The 22815-nt window shown below is 41.5% G+C and overlaps 1 protein-coding gene across 1 annotated transcript in view; it reads right to left on the bottom strand.

Annotated features, from left to right (window-relative positions):
* Positions 1-819: 819 nt before the first annotated feature.
* Positions 820-22815, bottom strand: part of LOC310994918 (uncharacterized protein) — a 45215-nt gene continuing 23219 nt past the window's right edge. The window contains exons 34-59 of the mRNA XM_083983823.1: positions 22299-22352; positions 21901-22008; positions 21100-21207; positions 19862-19915; positions 19684-19737; positions 19449-19556; positions 19292-19345; positions 18295-18402; positions 15421-15474; positions 15076-15183; positions 14919-14972; positions 14768-14821; positions 14613-14666; positions 14459-14512; positions 14251-14358; positions 14085-14138; positions 13407-13460; positions 13018-13125; positions 12672-12725; positions 12509-12544; positions 11823-11876; positions 11419-11686; positions 9753-9865; positions 7148-7216; positions 3215-3448; positions 820-1391 (exon numbers count right to left, since the gene is read on the bottom strand). Coding sequence (XP_083839949.1) covers positions 1245-1391; positions 3215-3448; positions 7148-7216; positions 9753-9865; positions 11419-11686; positions 11823-11876; positions 12509-12544; positions 12672-12725; positions 13018-13125; positions 13407-13460; positions 14085-14138; positions 14251-14358; positions 14459-14512; positions 14613-14666; positions 14768-14821; positions 14919-14972; positions 15076-15183; positions 15421-15474; positions 18295-18402; positions 19292-19345; positions 19449-19556; positions 19684-19737; positions 19862-19915; positions 21100-21207; positions 21901-22008; positions 22299-22352 — 2325 coding nt within the window. The 3' untranslated portion in view covers positions 820-1244. The remainder of the gene's footprint in view (positions 1392-3214; positions 3449-7147; positions 7217-9752; positions 9866-11418; positions 11687-11822; positions 11877-12508; positions 12545-12671; positions 12726-13017; positions 13126-13406; positions 13461-14084; positions 14139-14250; positions 14359-14458; positions 14513-14612; positions 14667-14767; positions 14822-14918; positions 14973-15075; positions 15184-15420; positions 15475-18294; positions 18403-19291; positions 19346-19448; positions 19557-19683; positions 19738-19861; positions 19916-21099; positions 21208-21900; positions 22009-22298; positions 22353-22815) is intronic.

Below are 22815 nucleotides of genomic sequence, written 5' to 3'. Positions count from 1 at the left end.
TGTCAGGAACACGAACAAAAAATAGGAAAAAAAAAAAGAAAAAAGAAGAAGAAGCTGTTTATTAAGTTAATGATATCACCACCGCGGTAGGTGTTTCTGTTCAGAGGGCAACAAGAGGAGGAATGTATTATTACTGCTTTTTTGTTTGTTATGCAAATCAACTGTCACATAATAATATCACAGAGCTTGTTTTCGTCTTTTATTTCCATTCTGTTCTTAAATTACAACAAGATGTGCTCCACAACTGCAACAAGACAGGACTTCTCCAATTTAGTTTTCTTTTTCTATTTTGTGTTTTTTTTTTCCGTGTGAATATGTGAATGTGTGTGTTTCTTTTCTTTTTTTTTCTCAATTTACAAGTCAAATTTCCTCACTTTTTCGATATTTTCTACAACTGTTGTTGGATGTTTGATCCCTGTATCCATCGTCTCCTACCTCACAATTCATATAAAGTCACATGCACGTTTTGAAGCCAGAAGCAATAAAACATTACCAGGAGAAAAAAAAAATATACAGAATGTACTTACAAACATAAAAATTATTTATATATATTTATATTATATAAGATCCATTCCAAGAGAATGGCAGAGACAATTATGCACAAACAAAAAAAAAATAAAAAGCTCCTGTAGTGAATGAGCAAAAAACAAACCAGGAAAAAAAAAAAGACAAAGTGGAAACCAAAAATAAAAAGTAAAAAAAAAAGAAGCCAGGGAGATGAGATCAGACCTAAAGAAGAGAGAGGAGCTGAATCAGATGGAGTCCGTGGCAAAAAAAAAAAAAAAAAAAAAAATAGAAAATACTGCGAGCGTCTGGATGGGCTGCAGCTCTCAGGGTCGCCTTCCATGTTTGGGAACCAGACGAATTAAGTGTGATGGCGTGGGGGCTAGGCGTGTGTGTGTGTGTGTGTGTTTGTGTGTGTGTGTGCAAGTGTGTTGTGTAGGAGGCAGGATCTGACATCCAGTTTCAAAACTTGCATGTGATGGAGAAGGCACACTGAGGTTTCAAGGTTATTTCGTTTTTTTTGTTTTCCTCTATTCCTAAAAAGAATTTCACCGTATTCTCAACTTGATTTTTGTTTATTTTTTTTACTCATACTTGTTGCTTTATGGAAAAAAGTTGCTCTTGTTTTTTTTGTTGTTTTTCTTTTTACAAATACAATTGTCCTATTCTTTTCTTTTTCATCAAATGTTTCGTTTTTGAGAAAACAAAAAAAAAAATTTTTTTTGCTCAGTAAACAGTCTTTAGCCGATGAAACAGACAGGGCCCACTTCGAATCCGAACTTCTGCGTCTGGCCGCCAAAATCGTTGAACATGATGTCCACAAACGGCACCTGTTCCACCTTTGGTGTGTTGATCTCAAGTACTGTCTTTTCATAGCCCTTTTTCAACTGGGGAGAGACACAGCAGGAGGCGGAGTTAGTGAGTGTGACAGGAAAACAATCTGCAGAAACACAAACATCACGACAAAAGGCCGTCTTTACACCACAGGTCTCGATGCCCAGTTCTGATGTGTTGCCTATATACTGTATCCGATTCTTATTGACTGTCTGTTTACATCAGGGGTGTCAAACTCATTTCAGTTCAGGGTCCACATACAGCTCAGTTTGATCTCAAGTGGGCCGGGCGAGTGAAATAATACCATTATTACCTATGAGAATTCTACTTAAGTTTCAAGAAGATTCAATACATTTATTTCGCCATTTTGTGCACAGCAAGCTGGGTACAATAGGAATTCTTGTGCGGAGTTCCCCCCAGGTCAGACTTAAAAGATTATTAAAAAGTTAACTCACTAACACTCACTAAAAACTACTCTCATTAAAAAATTACAACTACACTCACTAAAAAATACAGAGTGTTTCAGTTTATCAACTATCCTTTTACAAAACATTATGAACCTGAAATTTCTTGAGAAAAAAATCATGAAATTTCAACAATATTAGGTCTCTTCTGTCTTCTATTTGCTTTGCAAATTCATCCCACACATTTGACACCCTTGGTTTATATGTTCTATGAGAAGTGACCCATATCCAGTGACGGACTGGCCATAGGGCAATATGGGCAAATGCCACAGCGGCCGCGTAATGATGCGGCTGCGAGGTGCCCGCGTGAAGATGGAGCAGTGCTGACGTGGCCAACTCTGAAAGACTAAAAGTCCCAGTCTGCGTTCAAGTCCTGCTATTATTGTGCAATTTCGGTGATCAATGCATTTTCTTTTCTTTTCTAATCATCATGATCACAGCTATTTATATAGTGTTTGTGTAATATGCAGCCTCTCTGGCACCAAAAAGAGGCCATGGCATTTTTATCTGATATCTGCATTTACACCTGCTTATCTTGCGTGAAACAACCCGCTAGCGCAGACGCAATTTGGGTAGCAACGCGGAAGATAAGTAGAATATAAGCCGGTGAACTATGCAGGTAAACAACATGGACGCTGATGAAAATGCACAGACTTTTGGTTGCATTTTAATTAAAACGGAGGAGAAAGAAGAAGGGCCCTGATTAACGCCTGGGGGCGTGTGCGGCAGTGATCGCTGCTACATCGGACATCAATGCTATCATCAAAATGATGACGTACGACTCGCAATGCCAGGAAATATTCTATCTGTCTGTTTAGATCACAGACGTACAGTATTGGCAGATATCTGATTCCTATTCGGATGCATATTTTTCCTGTCCAGATCCGATCTGTGCCACTTCAGAGCGAAAAAAAAGTCAGAACTGGGGTCATTTGAACCATGCACTGTAAAAACTCAAAATCTTTCCAAGAATATTTGTCTTAGTTCTTGTCAAAATGTCTAATTTCTAGTCAAAACGAATCTCTTTCCACTCAAAATAAGACTCATCACCTAAATAATAACTTGTTTTTAGATCATTTTCACTTGTTTCAAACGAATTTTCACTTGAAATAAGTAGAAAAATCTGCCAGTGAAAGCAGGTTTTTTGTGCTTGTAATAAGAAAGAAAAACTTGCCCCACTATCAGATTTTTCTACTTATTTCAAGTGAAAATATGCTTGAAAGAAGTTAAAAAGTGTCTAAAAACAAGCTACTTTTTAAAATGTGATGATGAGTCTTATTTTAAGTATAATGAGATTTGTTTTGACTAGAAATAAGACAAATACTGTATACTTGGTAAGATATTTGAGTTTTTGCAGTGTGTAGCGTAAAGACGGCCAATCACATCGCACACACACACTCTCTGCGACTTACCGCACAGCCATCGGCCACGGCGCGGATGTAGGGGTTGTTATCGTAAGACATCTCCTCGTCGTTGGAGCCCAGGAAGCGGATGGCCTTGTCGTAGTTGTCCTGGTCCAGGTCGTGCCAGGCCACCGACTGGTAGCAGTTGTACGTCATGTTCTGTCTGGCCGCCGCGCTCAGCAACCGCAGGAAAGTCATCTGCACCACGCCGATGGGGTTTCCCTCCGCGTCCACGTAGGACAGCTGCAGAGAAACACAAAGAGAGAGAAAACAAAGAGATGCAGATGGAAGCTGAATATCAGAGAGTTTTTTTTAACACGGGACCAGTGAACCGAGGGGGAAGGACGTCCTGAAGATACTCAAGATTTACTCAACACACTCGTCGTGTCTGCTCTGAGCAGTGTGTCTGTCTCTTGGGAGTCATTCTGAATTAATTTATGATTAGTAATTTGTTTTTCCTCTTTTTTTTTCTTTTTTTTACCGCTGAGCTGAGATTCCTGGGACGTCTTTCTTATACACAACAGAGTCAGAAAGAGACACAATTTACATGGACCACCACGCTCCAACTGAACTAACACAAGTTTATGGTGTGTTTGGGACTGACTTAGGGAAAACATTAGTCTCATCATTTAAGGATAACACTGCTGTAAAATCTAGGATTTTCTCACTGTTGATGATTTTCCATGAAAAGACAAAAACCAGAGCTGCTGGACGTCCGACTCCGCCCTAATCCCCAGCTACAGACTTTGGCAAAATGCTGGTTTGTGGCATTAATAAAAAAAATTTAAAAAAACATTAATATAGCTACTGTAAACAGTCGAGTTAAATATGATTTTTTTTATCAGGGAAACTAAAACTGTTCTGCACCAGGTGGTAAACATGTTAATTTCTGCGGTAAAGTTGGACATTTTAACATGGGAGTCTATGGGGATGTTGGAGACTCACCCTAGTGGCCGTTAGAGGAACTGCAGCTTTTGGTTTTATGTTTCAGCATCGCAAGTTTCTACTGGACGGAAACCTATTCATTCTTACTGAAGTCTTTAAAACAAGATAAAATAATAATAGTTTCCTAAAGCAGTATACTAAGTGTCATCCTTTCAAAGTGAACTACAATGCTCATGTTCATCCTAACAAAACAGAGGGAAACAGAGAGACAGTGGAACTCTACATCAGCCTCCATTGTTGGTTTTTGTCTTTTCATGGAGATTTATTGACTCTGAAAAAGGAATATTGAATATTGTCGTCCGTATTCTTCAGTAACATGTGCAAATATGTGCTCATTAAAAAAAAAAAAGATAAGCTTGGCGCCACAGGCCAGGCTCTTTATAAAACAGATCAGGTGCATCATGGTATTACATACAGAGGGGGGGTGGGGGGTTGGGGGTGAGGGAGGGTGCAGAACATTTCCCTGTGAGCTGAGCTGGTGTTCAGGGCTTAATGTGGCAGAATCTGCCTTCAAAGTATAAAACATGAGCATAGCTAAATGCCTAATTGAAATCTTGATTGTGTAATTATGTAAAACATTGAACCAATAAGAGCGAATTATGGTAAAAACAGCACACAAAAAAAAAATCATGAAAATGTAATTATCTCAATGGGAAATATGTTACAGTAATGATATGTTAATTGCCAGGTAATTAACCTATAATTAACCCAGAATTCTGCTGTTTGAGCTCATGTTACGGGAAACTGAGCGACATCCACATTAAGCTGATTATGGCGCTTTGTAATGTAATCCTCCTCGTTGATAAAAGACACACAGCAGGTCTGGAACCAGTCACAGTTCGGTTTTTGTTGTTGTTGTCGCTGTTGTTGTTTTAAAAATGTCCATAAAGTGACGCTGGTCGTCATACCAACCATCAGGAATCCATCAGATCCATACGGTTGCTTCGTCTCTCTCAGACAAACGGGACTTTACTGAGCGGAGAGCGCATGCAGCGTCCATGCCATGCAGCCAGAGTCTCAGTCTGGGTGTGTGCTTTCTTTTCCACAACACTCACACACACAAACACACACACTTACACTCACACACACTTCTTTGCACATGCACATTCAAAACCAGGGCGTTGACACTCTTGTCTTGTTAATCATCCTGCAGATTCTGTTTCTGCTACAATTACTACAGGCAACACTTTATAATAAACTACACACTACTACACATTAATTAAGCATTATTAAATACCTAATTCATTATTATAAAGCTGCATTGATACTTATTAGTGTGTCATTTATAAACACAGTTAATAAGCTCATCTATAATTGTAACATACAGTCACTTTTACTTCATAAATAACCTCAGAAAGCACTGACATCTTCGAAATAACTGGTTTGTAACTTGATTTATGAATGTTTAATTAATTAAGTATGACGTCATAATCGTTAAACACATCATAAATGAGCTTATTGATCCAGATTTACTAATTAGTATCAATGCAGGAGCAGTTTTTCATGCTTAACTAATGCTTAATAGTGTGTAGTTATTATACAGTGTTACTAATTAAGCACCATTATCATAATGTATAAACACTTTGTTGTGTTATGTTATTTACATCTGAGTGTCGACACCGCGGCTCAAATTTAAAAAACCATTCGGAGGTTTTTCGTCCTCAGAGCGGCTTTTCTTTCCCACCGTCCCGCTCTTCATTCCCTCCCTCCCTCCCTCTGCACAGCGTGTGGATCCAGCCCGACATCACCGGAGAAACATTACCTCTTTATCATCACAGCCGCAAGTCAACAGTGACTGAGTACCCAGAAGCCCCTGGGTGGTGACTGAGTGCCTGACCTGTTTGACTCGGAGCCACTCTGCCAGATCTAAGTAGTGTTTATTGGGAGGTACTGTAGGATGTTGTTGTCGGGGTTATGTGAGTGCAGCAGAGTGGGGATGACACTTGTGCTCACCCCGCCTAGTGGAGAATAGATAACCTGCTGAGGCAGAGGAAGCTGATGTGATCTACAGTACAGCCTGGAGAGATAAAAATGTGTGAGGAAGAAGAATATGAAGAGTAAATTGTATGTATTTTCACTCTGAGTCGTGGCAGAGTCGAGGCAAACAGTCACTCTTGGAAGATGCTCTCTTAATGCAGCAGAGGTGTGGCGGCGGCGGCGGCACGAGTGGAGGAGACAGTCAGCAGCTCACTGTTTCTGTTTCCTCACACACACACTGCAAAATCTCTAAATCTTTCCAAGAATATTTGTCTTATTTCTTGTCAAAATGTCTCATTTCTAGTCAAAACTAATCTCTTTCAACGGAAAATAAGACTCATCGCCTAAAAATTAACTTGTTTTTAGATCATTTTCACTTATTTCAAACAAAATTTCACTTGAAATAAGTAGAAAAGTGAAAGCAAGTTTTTTTGTGTGCTTGTAATAAGAAAGAAAAACTTGCCCCACTATCAGATTTTTCTATTTATTTCAAGTGAAAATATGCTTGAAAGACGTAAAAAGTGTCTAAAAACGAGCTACTTTTTAATGTGATGAGTCTTATTTTAAGTATAATAAGATTTGTTTTGACTAGAAATGACATTTTGACTAGAAATAAGACAAATATTCTTGGTAAGATTTTGAGTTTTTGCAGTGCACACTTACAACCACACACCTCTCCTCCATTTCCTCGTAAGAGCATCGGCCCGCTTCGTGTTGCTGGACTGAAGGTGAGAGCGGCTCGTGCTGAATTATCTCATGCACCAGGACGAGCAGAAGGTGCCAGTGCCGACAAACAGTACACAACATGATATACTTATGTGTGTAGGTGGGGCAGAACCAGAACCAAGAACCATGCAGAGCCTCGGGGATGCAGAGCCACTTACCAGGGAACCTCTCTTGTAGTGACTATACCATGTGCCTGGAGAGTCTTTGGGCCATTTTGCCATTTTGCTCTGTAAAATATAAGAGGCGTTCAGGGAAAAGGGAACGGGACTGAGGGAAGTCGGAAGTCTGGCTTACCAGTTTACCACGTTTGAATTCACTGAACCAGGAGCCGGGATGCTCCTTTCCCCAGGATGTGAGCCTAACCTGGGGGCAACGGATCAACAGAGAGCAGAGAAGGTGGAGGAGGGAGAAACAGCAGCGTGTTAAAGAGAGAAGACACAGACAAGACAGAAACACATCTTCGCTCCGGTCCGGACCTGAAAACACCAAACCGGACCAGGGCAGCGGGAGGTTTTAACGAGTCATTATGCCATTTTGTACAGTACAAACTGAAGCTGGCAGCTAATTGCTGCTGAAAAATTCATGAGTACACAGTGATTAATTAAGAAATGATCGCCTGCGAGGAGCTCCTAGAACCGCGGCCTCTCTGCCTCTCTCCCCCGCTGCTCACCACGGCTGAGCCCAGCGCTACACTAACTTTGTTATTCGCCGTTAAAAGCTGAGAGTCGTCTGACGGCGGCGGCGGCGGCTGTGGCTCTAATGGGCTCCGGCATGACAATGATGAATTCCTCTATAATTACAGGAGCAGGGGGTTTGATACGGAGGTGTCATCAGCAGCTTAATGGGTTAATGAATGACGGGCCGGAGTGGAGATCAGGTATCGTGCGTTAGACTCACGCTGCCTTGAAGGTGACCCGCTCCGAGGAATATGTCCTTACAGCGAGTTTCTGTTTCCCTACAGTCAGTGACAGCAACGTCTGGCTCTCTGCACGGTACAGTGACAGGATGACTATGTGCTCTTATAATAATAATAATAACTTTGGGAGTGTTTTCAGTCTCTGGCTTCTTCTTTTCACCCCCAAAGACACAAAAAAATTGATTTTCCGTTTGATATCGATTCATAAAATCCTTTGGATCGATCTTTTAACGTGTCATTTCCTGTTTCCCTACGATTGCACGAGATTTAAGAGCCATGATCACAGATCTCACGCTGCTGTTTACATCTTGTTGTGTCACATTGATCACAGTTCTCGAACTATCACCTCACAACTGTACTGAAGAGTTGCACTGTTTACTTCTGGAGTGGGTCATGGTAAATATATGTGCATTAATGGAACTGCTTTTGAGTCCATTTTTAATAGGGATGCACAATAACTATTGGTACAGAAAATTATCGGTCAATAATTATCAGCCAAAATACACGAATAAGTCCGATAATGAAAGTTTTTGCCAATTCGTAGAACCAATTCTAACCAGTCATCATCGCCTTATTTCACTCATTTTCAGTCTGTATGATCCCTGAGTTGATTTGAAACAATAATAAATGTTGATTTTTGTCACAACTGTTGTTGTTTTTGTTGAAATTACAACAGAAGTGATGTTGATTATACTATTATGTAAAGTCAGAGGCGGAGCTGTGATGTTAAATTCATCTTGACTCATTTTTACATCTTAACCAACCTCAGGTGTGTACTGTATATAAATGTTATGGGTTATCTGTATTGGCATTGGTCATGAGAAGCAGGAAGTTATCGTATTGGTGGAAAAAAAAGGAGTCATAGTGCGTCCCTAATTCTTAATGTAAACATGAATATTTCTAATAACACACCAGGTTAGAGAAGTTCCAGCCTGAGTTCTGTGAAAATCTCTTTTCAACTGAGTAAAGTTGGTATTGAAACTGAAATGAATCAATATCGTATCAAATCGATTCAGTAAATCTGCAGCGATACCGAGCCGCCCGTCATCTATCATCATCGTCATCATCACCACCATCTTCATCATCATCACCATCATCATCATCATCATCTCCAGCACCAGCAGCAGCAGCAGGCGGCTATAAAAAGTCTGTTTCATTATTCTGAGCTTAAACAAACTCCTGCTCCTCTGAGGCTCGGTGAGTGGGATCATTAAAATGGCTGTAGCTCGGTGCGGTTACACAACCGCCGACTTGTCAGAGACAAGTGTGTTCCCGCTGTTGCACCGCTCCGCTCCTCCACACACACACACACACACACACACACACACACACACACACACACACACACACACACACACACACACACACACACACACACACACACACACACACACACACACACACACACACACACACTCCTGCATAATGAACCCCGGAAAGTCGTCTGGCTGCTCCTGTCACCTGCCAAGTCTTTTTTTTCTCTTTTTTTTTTTATACAAGGTGACGATGATGAAGTCTTTAACTGGCGTTCTGTCTGCAAACGGCTGCAACGGATGAGTAAAGAGTCGAACGTGTCAGAACTAAACTGAGCTTTAGCATGTTTGTAAAATAACTCCGGGTCCTCGTGGGAGATGCAGGGGAGTCCTGGTGCTGAGTCATCTCCCACATCCTCTTCTTCTTCTCCTTCCTCATAATAATAATAACAGCACACGCACACACACACACGCACACTCACACACACACTCACACACACCAGGTACAACCATGCAGGCTCATTATGCAGGTACATGAGTAGCTACAATAGAAACGGTGCTGTCTGGAGATGTGCAGGTTATTTATACAGTTAGTCCCACATGTGAGGTAAAAAAAATATATATTATTATGAATATTATGGTTACACTGCTTCACTGTCAATCAAATCATAAACAACACTTTGTGTGTTGTGTTGTGTTGTGTTTTGTGCACATGCCAGGCCTGACTTACCCCTTCAGATTTCTTATCTGGGAAGATGCAGCTCTCTCCACCTGCTGTGAAGTTGCAGTAAACCTTGAAGGCGTCTCGAGAGCAGCCCTGGTTTGGATCAACCCAGTACTCGCCTGACCAGATGGAGAGAGAGATGGAGAGAGAGAGAGAAGGAGAGGGAGGAAAAGAAGAGAGGAGGAGAGGGAGAGACGAGTGCAATTATAGTGAAGCCTCCACTGTTCTCCTGCAGGTCAAGGCTTTGTCATTGACATCAAGTATCATCCATGTCTCTGTCATCTTCTCTATCACTCTATTATGTACAGTATCTTTATATTACACTTGATGTTGTGCAGTGAAAACATTTTCTTTAAAAATCAACCAATTTCATACTTCCTCACTCAGTTCACAACTAATCCTCAATTGTTGGTGTTTTCTATTAAATTCAGCATTTAAAGACGTATTTATATTCTTATACAGAAATGGAAATACTTGGATTAACTCGTCCATATGTGCGTGTCGCGCAGCTACGACAAATTAACTGCTAAAATATTCAAACTGCAGCATGATTAAAGAGGGTTTTTTTTTTTTTTTTACTAATTATTATTTTCTCCATCGTTAGGTCTATAAAAAGTCAGACACGATTATCTGTGGCTCATGGGGATGTCATCAAATCTTTGAAAACTTTAACTTAAAGGGATAGCTCAACATTTTGGCAAATTTGCTCAATGCCATAATCTCTATAGTCATACAGTAGCAGTAGGTTCGTTACCTTTATTTGTCGGTGCAAGCTATTTTTAGAACGGCGGAGCAGAGCCGTGAGCTGCTCAGAGCTACGCTACGGAGGCTAATGGGATTTCTTGGTTTCTCTCATCAAACTCATCAAATACACAATCCAACAACTCCAAAACGCTCTGGTGGACAAGTTGTGACCTGCACATTCACCACGCTATGAGATAATAACAGAACGTTACCAGACAGAGTTGTTTTTGAGGTAAATTCATCCAAAACCGCCGATGCACGTTCCCGTCTGGGGCAGTTTTTCAGCAAGCAGTCTCTGCATTTACCTCTAAAACAACTCTGTCTCGTAAAAATCTTGTAAAAATAGCTTGCACCGACAATTAAAGGTAACGAACCTGCTGCTATGACTATAGGGATTATGGCAATGGGCCAATTTGCCAAAAATGTTGAACTATCCCTTTAAATGTGATTATTTTTCATGCACATTATGAAAAAAGAAAAGATAGATAGACAAGCTATGTCCATTGTTATTTTTTTGTTTTTTTGTTTGTTTGTTTTCTTGTTACTATCATATGTTTCATCATCTTTAATTTTTTGAAATAGTGTATAATATTGGTGTTGATACTAAGCCAGTGCAATTATACCTATAGAGAGGAGCAGGTACCACAAGTTTTTCTTCATCCTGCTCCTTTTCATGTCGGGTGATTATATGTACATCATGTAAATATGTGCAATCATGTGAACCATGAGTGGAATAAATCGAAACGAAATGAAATGAAATGTGCACAATTCAGCTTAAATCAACATTTCGGAGGCGTATGTGCAGCATCTATCAGTGTTGTCCTTTCCTCAACATCTCTACCAAGCTGCCATGTGCATGAAATTAATAACTAGAAAGGGGGGGTGGGGGGCGAGGGGGGGGCTCATTTAGATGGAAGATGATACAAACCATCGGGGAAATCAGGGTGGCAGAGCTGCAGGTCCTTGCAGGTACGAGCGGGGTTGTTCTGCGTGCCCAGCGGGTGCTTCATCTGCTCGATCTCCAGTTTCAGCGAGTTGAGCGAGCCGAAGATTTCCTCCATGCCGTCGTCGTAGTCCTTATAGTTGGCGTCCATGGCGGCGTCGTCCACCATCTGGCTGGCGTCGATGTTCCTGCGCGACCTGCCCTTGATGGGAGCGTGCATGGGGAGTGGGTGGATGACGTCGCCGGGAGGGCCCTGTGATGGAGAGATGAAAGGAAGAGAGACGAGATGGAGGTGAGGAGGAGGAAGAGGAGAGATAATGACCTCGCATTTACACAACATACAACGTGACGACACAGTTCAAAAGAAGAGTGTAAGGGCGTTAACTCACAGGAGGGCCAGGGGGTCCTGGGACACCGGACTCTCCCTTTGGTCCAGTTTGACCCTGAAGAGGAAAACAACAAACAAACAAACACATGTTTAACCTTGAACGTCACACAATATTTATATATATATATACACAGCTCTGGAAAAAATAAAGAGACCACTCCAAAATGTTCTTAATAAATCAGCTTCTCTGCATGTATGGCAGGCAGCCATCGATTCCAGTGTCTATTGAACTCCAACACAAGCACACCTCACTCTACTTAGCTGATCACCTGAACCAAATCATATTTAATTATGAGGAAGATTATAAATAAAATTTAAAAAAAATTGGGATTATTCCACCAATTTTGATTTCTAAACTTCTCCTAAGTTTAAAAAGTAGTGTTGTGTTGTTTTAAAATGAATATGAACTAGTTTTCTTGGGTCTGAAAACACCAGAACTGACTGTTATTTTGACCTGTTGCCATTTTCTGCAAATAAATAAATGCTCTAAATGACAATATTTATATTTCAAATTTGGGAGAAATGTTGTCAGTAGGTTATAGAATGAAACAAAAGTGTTAATTTTACCCAAACGCATAGCTATGAATAGTAAAACCAGAGGAACTGATCATTTTGATTATTTTTTTCCAGAGCTATACTTCTTTTTTATTGGTGAAAGTTGAACCGTCGTTTGCAAAAAACACTTACCGATGAACCTTTAGCTCCTTTGGGACCAGGAGGACCCTAAATAAAAAACACACACAGGGATAATCAATATTAGCTCAATGCACTCATTACATTGAGTCTGGTGCACACACACACACACACACACACATGCTGTGGTGGTGGATGTGATGAGGCGGAGGCTTACAGGTAATCCAGGAGGACCCAGGGGGCCGAGGGGACCTGAGGGACCAGCAATACCCTGAAGAAGGAGAAGAGTGTGAGATCAAACCGAACAACCTAAATAGAAGATATATTGACTCCTGATGCAACAGATATTAACACCACTTTTATTAAATTAAAACAACAGCAACAACACGACCACAGAAATAAATCAATAACTTTCAGTGGGACGGTTGCTGGCTTGGCACACGTGGCTCTTACTCTCCTGCAACACGCACCGTCTGGTTTGGTGCATGCAGAATTAAAAATACAACATGTGGGCATGTGTGGGATCCTTTTTTATTTTTTTCTGAGCGCTGCGATTGGCTTACGTTGTCTCCTTTGGGACCGGACGATCCTGGAGGACCGGGGAGGCCTCGGTCGCCCTTTTCTCCCTGCTCGCCTGGGGGTCCGATAAGACCGATAAGACCTGGATGACCCTGAGGACGGAGAACACACACACACACACACACACATTATTATCATCAATACAACAGTCAATAACGCAGCATCACAAACATTAGTCCTATAATATATCTATCTGGCACAGGCTCTGATCATTAGAGTAATGATCTGATGGCTGCAGGCAAACAACACATCTAATCAGCCTGTGAGTAAATTACATCCATCCGTCTTTGTTACAGTATTTATTTACTGTAGTTTCTGCTGCTCATTGGAAACACTACTGGGCTGAGTGAGTGCAGACGCTGGAGGAGCTCACCTTCTCTCCTTTGACACCTGAGTCTCCTTTCAGTCCAGGTAAACCAGGGGGGCCCTGTGGGAGGAGGAGGAGGAGGAGGAGACAGGTGATCACACTGCAAAAACTCAATTCAATTCAATTCAGTTTTATTTGATGGAGAGGGACAATGCACATTGATACACATTTTAAAATAAAATGTAAATGTACCCAATTCTAACTATCAAGCTAATTTCCAAGTACTCAAAATCTTACCAAGAATATTTATGTTATTTCTAGTCAAAACAAATCTCATTATACTTAAAATAAGACTCATCACATTAAAAAGTAGCTTCTTCTTTTTTTTTAGACACTTTTTACTTCTTTCAAGCATTTTTCACTTAAAATAAGTAGAAAAATCTGATAGTGGAGCAAGTTTTTCTTTCTTATTACAAACACAAAAAACTTGCTTTCACTGGCAGATTCTTGCACTTAGTTTAAGTAAAAATTAGTTTGAAACAAGTGAAAATGATCTAAAAACAAGTTCATTTTTAGGTGACGAGTCTCATTTTAAATGGAAAGAGATTAGTTTTGACTAGAAATGAGACGTTTTGACAAGAAATAAGACGAATATTCTTGGAAAGATTTTGAGTTTTTGCAGTGCAGATGCAGCTGCAGACTCTGTGAGAAGAAACTCGGGGTCAAAGAGCCGCTTCTACTCACCATGGGTCCAGGGGGTCCGTCTGGGCCTGAAGGTCCAGGTAACCCTTGCTCTCCCTGCACAGAAACACCAATTAGACAAAGTGTCGTTCACCTCGTCTCGTCTCCGACTCTTTTATCACAAACTCTCCACGAGCTGGAGGCGAGAAACACTTTTTTTTTTACTTACGACTGGGCCGGGGATACCCCTGAGGCCTTCAGAACCGGGCTTGCCAGGTGATCCTTGAGGACCAACGGGACCTGTCTTTCCTTGGGGACCTTCCAATCCAGACTCTCCCTGTCATACAAAAATAAAAACATGAAAACACATGAAGCATTTGATTTTTTTGCTCATTTGGTATAAAGTCTGCGTCTGCATCATTTGTTGGATGCGTTACCTTGGCTCCCTTCTCTCCTTGTCTTCCCTCAGGGCCTGGCACTCCGTGGGGTCCCTATTTACGAAAAAAAAGATGACAGAGATTAATATTGCAGAGTGCAAAAACTGAATATTTTAGCATGTTGATAAAAAAAATCTGAGGAGGAGAGACTCACTCTCTTTCCTGGAGGTCCAGAGGGACCAGACTCTCCGGTGGGTCCAGGTGAACCCTAGGTTAAAATTTTCAGAGGGTGAAAATTAAAAGAAAGTTAAAAGGAAAATGTGCAATTTTTTTTTACAACATAAGCAGAGCAGCGTCATCAACACTCACAGCCTGACCGGCCTCTCCGTCGTCTCCCTTGTCACCAGATGGACCGTCTAAACCCTGCAAGAGAACCAGAACCAGAACAGAAACCTCAGACATGACGCATTACTTCAACAATGAAAACAACAACAAGCTGTGAAGAAACAAAACTACGCACAGCAGGACCGGGCTCTCCAGGGGGGCCAGGGTCACCAGGGAAACCACTTGGACCCTAAAAAAAAAGATAATACAGAGATAATACGTTTATTTTCAGGTCGATATGTTGTGTTTTTTTTGTTTTTGTTTTGTTTTTTAAAAAGGAGACTTGAGCGTACAGGGCTTCCTTTGGGACCGTCATCTCCAGGGGGACCCTTAGGACCGGGAGGCCCAGCTGAACCAGCTGGACCGGACTCTCCCTTCTCTCCTCGTTCTCCTCTTGGACCCTGGAGTTTAAAAAAATAAAAAATAAAAATAAAAAAATAAAAAAATAAAACACAGTTATGAGAAATTTCCACCTCAGAGAAAAAAAAACCAGCCTGTTTTTATTCCTTACAGTGACTGGAGATAAACAAATTATCTGTGATGGCGACCAACACTGATCTGAACCAACTGTTCCTTTACTTTTTCTTATCATGTTAAAAAAAGGAAAAAAAAGGAGAGAATAAAATCTGATAACTCACATGTGGGCCAACGTCTCCCTGTAGACCTGGCTCTCCTGTTTCACCAGCGTCTCCCTGATAAGAGAAAAAGAAAAAGAAAAAGAAAAAGAGCGGGTGAGACGTACGTTATCAGACAGGTGATTTGTTGGTGGATCTAAAAACCCCCATCATTTACAGCAGCTCTCACTGTCCCGCTGCCCTTGTCCAGCCTAATGGGGATAGAAAGAGATGACACCAGAGATTTCAATCCATCAGGGCGGAGGGAAGGGAAGGGAAGGGGAAGAGGAAGGGGATTGGGTGACCCAGAGCCGCTGACCTCACTCTTCTCCCCGGACCCTGCTCGTATATCTTGTCCTCCTCTCTGGATAGTTGCCCTGTTGACTCACCTATTCTATTCGCTGCCGGACACTATCGTTATTCACTGTCACATGGGCCCTAACCGTCCTCTTCCTCCTTCTCCTCCTCCTCCTGAGGCTCTTTCCTGCAGACGCACCCTGCCACACCTGTTTCACTCAGAAATATTGGCCCGTGTCATGTTTAAGGGGAAGCGATCGATCGATGGCGCGGCTCTGCAGAGCTCTGCTGCTGCACCGTGATGTGTTCTGATGAGCATATCTACTCTAGCTCCTCTGTAGCATGAACGGCCGCTCTGCTCTGTATTGTGAACATCCAGCAATACTTTTTTAGAAATGGTTGCTTGGCTCTCTTCCACAACGTCTCTCTCTCTTTCTCTTGCTGTCAAGAGATCCTCTAAAAGCATGACTGATCCTCCTGTATGAGGAGCGAACGCCGTCTTTAACGCTGCTGTGTTGCGTTGGAGAAGCCTCGGCCGTGACTGTTTCCTTATTACGCTTAGAATCTGCTGATGCTGGCGGGTGGGGGCGTGACGGACAGCTGCTCATCACTGGTATATATGAAGGGTGTGTTCGCAAAAAAAAGAAGAAGAAAAAAGACGGAGCTCAGTCTTGTGCCAGCTCCCAGGGCCGAGTAATAAAATGCCAGATCAGCTGAAGCACGGTTAGCAGAGAGAGAGAGAGAGAAAGAGAAAGAGAGAGTGGCGTGTTTGTTTGCACAGGAGGAGGACAGTCAGGCAGCGTACTGTAACTCCTCGGGGAGATTATGAAGGAGCACAAAGGTGATTCTATTGACTGAACCTGATGAAAAACAAATCACACCATCACTGCTACGGACAGGGAGCGAGCTGAGAGTGCGCAGCGCTGCGGTGCGGAGCGGTCTAGCTGCTGCAGAGCGCTGACCACAGAGCAGGCCGCTCCGAATGAGAGAAAGAGCAGCAACAAATAACAAAGAGTGGGGAGATGATGATGATGTTATGAGAGGCACCCTCAATAAATGCATTCATCATCTTAGCGTTGCTTAGTTAGATGCTCTGTGTATCTGTCGCTCTGCAGCAGGCCGGGAGTTAAAGGTCCAGTGTGTAATATTTTTTCGCAAAATCTGAATATACTACCAATGATTATATACTGTATATATTTAAGCAATATATCACGACAGGCCGTGGTATATGCTCATTATACCACAGCTAAGGGGCGTTCTTCGGCCCGACGCAAAGCGGATGAGTGTATAATCGCTATAAAATAAAATCTGTTTGGTTTTCGTAGCCTTATGATTCTTCTTTTATATATAGGCTACATATCCACCTTTTTCCGAACGTCAAAAACGTAGCCTGTTTTGCCAGTTTTGCTCTTCCGGTGGAATTTTATGTTTACTTTTCCATGGTTTCGGTAGTCGCGGCAAATGCATGGATTTTTTTTTTTTTCAATAAAAATCTGTAAAACGCATGGATCATCACACCAGCTTTTAACAATGGATATCACACAAATTGACATCCGTGTTATAATCTAGCGTTAATAGATTCATGCATTTACCGCAACTACATGACAAGGACTGAAACCATGGAAACGTAAACATACAGTTCCACCGGAAGTGCAAAACCAGCTTCCGGTTTTGACCATAGATGACGTTCGGAAAAAGGTGGATAAAATAAAATCTGTTTGGTTTTCATAGCCTTATAATTCTTCTTTTATATATAGGCTACAGTAGCAAGGGTCTTGCTTAGAGAGTGTCGCCATCTTGCGCCGCCATGTTTGTACGGGATGGAAAACCCAGCCGAGAGAGCACGTTTCAAGAGTTTCACGTTCATAAATAAATAATAGAATCGGGATGCTAGATGTCACTGTTTTCCCGTCATTTTACACACTGGACCTTTAAAAGTAAAACGGTCGGGGATAAGGCGACACTTAGGAGCGCCGTTGTATTGTTGTGTTGTTGAACTCTCAGGAAAAAATGTGCATGAACTAAAAATGAAAAAACCTCACATGCACAGAGAGGAAGAGAGAGTCTGTGTTCAATATTTTTGTTGCTGCTTGGAAAAAATAAAAAATAAAAAAAGGCATGAATACAGTGTCATTTGGATGAATGCGTCTCGGCTTTGGCTACGCAACAACACCACAACAACAGCTCCTCTCATCCATGTTAAAAAGCAACAGAGACTGTTCCTATCTGGACGCAGCAGGAAGAGCAGAGAGAAACGCATACGTATCATAATTACACAGCCGTCAAAATAACAACAACAACATTCACATGGGCAGCAGCACAAGTCTCCAGGAGACAATGAAATCAGCGTTTCTGTGTGTAATTATGTGAATGAAATTGAGTTATATATCTCTGGAGTTGTAAGTAAAATTTTAATTTTGTCCGTTGTTCACAGAAAAAGTGATTAAAAAAGAGTTAATGACCGACAGAACAATTAATGTCAGAGAAAATAGAAGAGAACGAAACAACGAAACTAAAAAAAGGAGTTAATGTGACTGTGGAGACGTTTTGTGTTTACACATTAAAAACTGGTGCAGAACAAATGATGAAACCATGTTTTACCTTCTCTCCAACAGCGCCGGGGTTTCCAATACCACCAGGGGGTCCCTGAGGGCCGTCGGCTCCCGGGGGTCCGGAGGGGCCTCTGGGACCAGGTGGGCCGGGTGGACCCTGTGTTACAATGAGAAACGTCATTTAGAAACACAATTCAACCTCCATCCTGGTTGTACAGTTTATTTATAGTCTGTTCTTCCTGGGGTCCACATTAAATCAAACAGTTATTACAACAATTACATCATTACAGCAGTTATACAAAGAATTACACAAGATCATTCAACCTAAATATATTAACATGATTATAGAAATGTGTATAAAGTAGTACAATGTAAATGTGTTAACATGATTATAGAAGAGTACACTACAAAAACTCAAAATCTTTCCAAGAATATTTGTCTAATTTCTTGTCAAAATGTCTAATTTCTTGTCAAAACTAATCTCTTTCCACTTAAAATAAGAATCATCACCTAAAAATGAACTTGTTTTTAGATCATTTTCATTTGTTTCAAACTAATTTTCACTTGAAATAAGTAGAAAAATCTGCCACTGAAAGCAAAGTTTTTGTGCTTGTAATAAGAAAGAAAAACTTGCCCCACTATCAGATTTTTCTATTTATTTCAAGTGAAAATATGCTTGAAAGAAGTAAAAAGTGTCAAAACAAGCTGCTTTTTAATGTGATGAGTCTTATTTTAAGTAGAATGAGATTTGTTTTGACTAGAAATAAGACAAATATTCTTGGTAAGATTTTGAGTTTTTGCACATGAAGTAACCTGAAGAATAAAATGTACCAAGTTGTTCAACGCAGATGTTTTAACATGCTAACATGAGATCAACTTAACATGATTTCCTAGTTTCACAGTATAGGCTATTGCAACATTATATCACGACGAAACACAGATTCTCTCAGTTTCATTTTAAAACTCGACGTTCCAGCGGTTGTGATCAAGTACAGTAACGATAACAATCAGTGTGTGTGTGTGTGTGTGTGTGGAGAAACTCTCACCATCTGACCAACGTCTCCAGTTTCACCTTTCTCACCGGGTGGACCAGGTAAGCCCTGAGAGGAAAGAGAGAGAAAGATATTATTATTATTATCTAATCACACAAACTCTGACTACCATCTGACGACTCTGGCACTGTGTTCTTCGTCGGCATCGTACCTGCAGCCCGACTGGACCCGGGGGTCCGGGGAATCCTCTCGATCCTTCGTCTCCCTTCTGACCGAACAGACCCTGCTGACCTCTGGGACCGGGCTCTCCATCCACACCCTGCACACACACACAAAAACACAGACACACGTCCAGTTGTTAAAAGTAAAACACACACATTGTACAGATACACTAGTTAATGAGACACTGAATGAATCTGAACACACGACCCAAGGTGGACACTCACAGCAAGACCAGGTGCTCCGACGGGTCCTTGAGGCCCAGTGGGACCAGGTGGACCCTGAAAAGGAGACGCAACCACAAAAGTTGTTAAATAAATAAACTTCATGATGGATAGACAATGACTTTTTGGGGGAGTTTTAAGATTTGATGATGCTGTAAATAGAATAAAAACAGCGACTTACGTGTTCTCCTTTGTCGCCCTTGCTTCCTTTCTGTCCGGGCTCTCCCAGCTCTCCCTGAGGAAGAGGAAAAAAAACAACACAATTCAGAAATATATATAACAAATATATAATCTTACAACTCAAAAGTAACGCACAAGAGAGAGGGAGATCAAACATGACAAAAGGGATTTTCTGAAGCACTCAAACATGACGCATCAGAAACTGACTCTCATTGATACTCTGCCTTTTTTAAAAGCCTGTCTGTCTATCTCTCTTGGTATGTATATGTGTGTGTCTGTGTGTGTTTTACAATTACATCACTCCTTCTTCTAACAAGTGGTGACAAATATAGCTCCCATCATGATTGGTTTGAGTCACTTGGTGCTACTCGCAGCCAACAACAGAAGAGATAATTAGTCCCATCTCAACCTGTTTGCACCACACTGACGAACCTTTCACTATTATTTCAAAGCCGGCTGCGGCTGCACGCTGTGGCTGTTTGCAGGAAAAACGCTGGTTAATAACTTAGCAAAAAAGCCAACGGCGTTTGCCTTTCAGTCAGATAATGCTCTTTGTGAGGCTGCAGCATTAAGTCTCTTAAATTAAAAAAAAAGAGAAAAAAAGGGGATTCGAGGCCTTGGATTCGTCCCCGGAGGAACAGGACTCATAATGAGAAAGTGTGTGAATGTGTGTAAACATTAGCTTGTGGGATCCGTTTTATCTACATGGCAAATACCCTCTGTGTTCTCTGTGTCCGTCTCTAAAAGAAACCAGAGGGACCAGTGTGTGTGTGTGTGTGTGTGTGTGTGTGTGTGTGTGTAAGGCCAGTTAAGAACCGAGGCGTCTTCAAAGGAGGAGAGATTATCCTCCGAGTATCTCCACAGATGATCTCCCTGCAAATGTTTTCAGAGGGGATGTGGAGATACTCAACGCCTCTGAATATCAAAGGGTCACTTTCTCACATCCTGTCGCTGCCACTGAGCGCCCCCCTCAACCCCCACCCCTCCTCTTCCTCCTCTTCTGTCTGTTTGAACAGGAGGGTACAAAGCGGCAACGAGGCAGGTTTGTGTTTTAAAGATCTGCTAATCGATGCAAACTCTGTCTGACAAATTCTCCTCTGAGCGTTTAAGGTCACAGTGAGAGAGACGAAACCCTGCTCAGATCTCAGCGGTAAAAGGTTTTAGTGTCTTTCTAAGTGTGTGTTTTGTGATGCAAATCCCTCTTTTTTACCTGCAAAAAGAAAAGAACAACAAACCCACCTTGTCTCCGTCCTCTCCGGGTGGTCCGGGGGGTCCTCCGGGTCCTGGCAGACCCACTGGTCCCTGAATACCGTCTCTACCGGCTGGGCCTTGAGGTCCTTTCTCTCCCTGTAGCAACACCAGCAGCAACACAGCGTTGTCAGACACATCATATTCACCTTTTTGTTATATATCAAATCAAATTATTTTATTAATTTATTCTTATTATCGTCAATACTTTCACTGTGTTCTTTCCCATGACAATATTTGTTCTTATGTCTTTCTTTGAGAATCCATCCTAATAATATTGTATCCCCTGAAATATTTCTGTTGGACTTAATGTAAATGATGGTGATGAGTCAGATAAGCCGATGTGTATAAGTATGTATATTTATTCAGAAATTTTATCTAATAGGATAAACCCCTTGAGAGGAATCCTCTCGTTTTCGAGGGTTGTCCTAAGATGTATGTTATGTAATGTAATATGTATGTATGTAATGTAATATGTATGCGTATATATATATGTATGTGTATATGTGTTGATATGCATGTAGTATATATTATTTTTATTTAGACAAAGGGGTGAGAGCTAACAAGCTATGCTTCTTCTCACTCCTTTTCGAATATGTCAATTTTTTGCTTCCTCAATGCTCATTTCTACATTATGTTAGACAAGAATTTGTTCAGTAGCAAATCGGGAAGCCTTTTATTTTATTATTTTCATATTTGAAATAAACAGTACAAACAAACAAACAAAAAAATAAAAATTTCATTGCAAAAAAAAAAAAAAATCAAATCAAATAATCTCGATTAACGTCTTACCGGTCCACCTTTCTCTCCAGAGGGGCCTGGGGGTCCCTGGGGGCCAGGACGTCCGGGGAGACCAGTGGGTCCGGCCGGGCCGGCGGGGCCACGCTCACCAGGAGAACCCTACAGCAAAGAGCTTATCAATAAATACAATAAAAGGTTCTCACTGAAACACAATGTCAGACACTCGCACCAAATAGGTCAGACCTCCGTTATGTAAGAAGCAAAACCGAATATCATTATGTTGTGTAAGAGCCCGGAACAAATGAGGGTGGGAACTTTACTATTGAGACGATTCCCACAGACGGAGACGTAATGTGGAAGGTGAGAGAGAGAGAGATAGAGAGGCAGAGAGAGGATGCGCTGCAGTGGGTTGTATTGTACTGTGTTGTATTGTGTTGTATTGTACTCACAGCGGGGCCGTTGGGGCCGTGAGGACCTTCATTCCCTTTCAGGCCGTGAGCCCCCTGCGGAACAAAACAGAAAACAACAACGGCGTCAGAAAACAAACACATTTATCAGAGGAGAGGAACACATCCGCACATCTCACACTGCTGGACTGGACCGACTCAGGCTCAGCGTGAGACGAGGGGGAAAAAAAACCTCCTACGGTCCCTGAAGTGGACGCTGAGAGCAGCTAGGGTTCCTACACATCTGAAATTTCAAAATCCCATCCTTTTTCCAGACTTCGTGGTAAAAAAAATCAAATAATTTGTGACATTTGAGTAATTAGATGTGTATCATGTAAATAAATCATGCAATTAATCATTATTTCTGAATGTGTATGCCATTATGTCACCAAATAATTTCCAGGAGATTGTAGCTAAGTGCAGCACAATAATGAACCTAAATAACGTCAGATACTGTAAGACCAAACCCAGATAGGTGTTAAGATAAATACATTTCCATACAATAGTTTTCATTTTCCAT

Source organism: Trachurus trachurus, assembly GCF_905171665.1.
Source record: "Trachurus trachurus genome assembly, chromosome: 12".
NCBI classification, from domain to species: Eukaryota; Metazoa; Chordata; class Actinopteri; order Carangiformes; family Carangidae; genus Trachurus; species Trachurus trachurus.
This window is presented reverse-complemented; position numbering and strand designations above follow the sequence as displayed.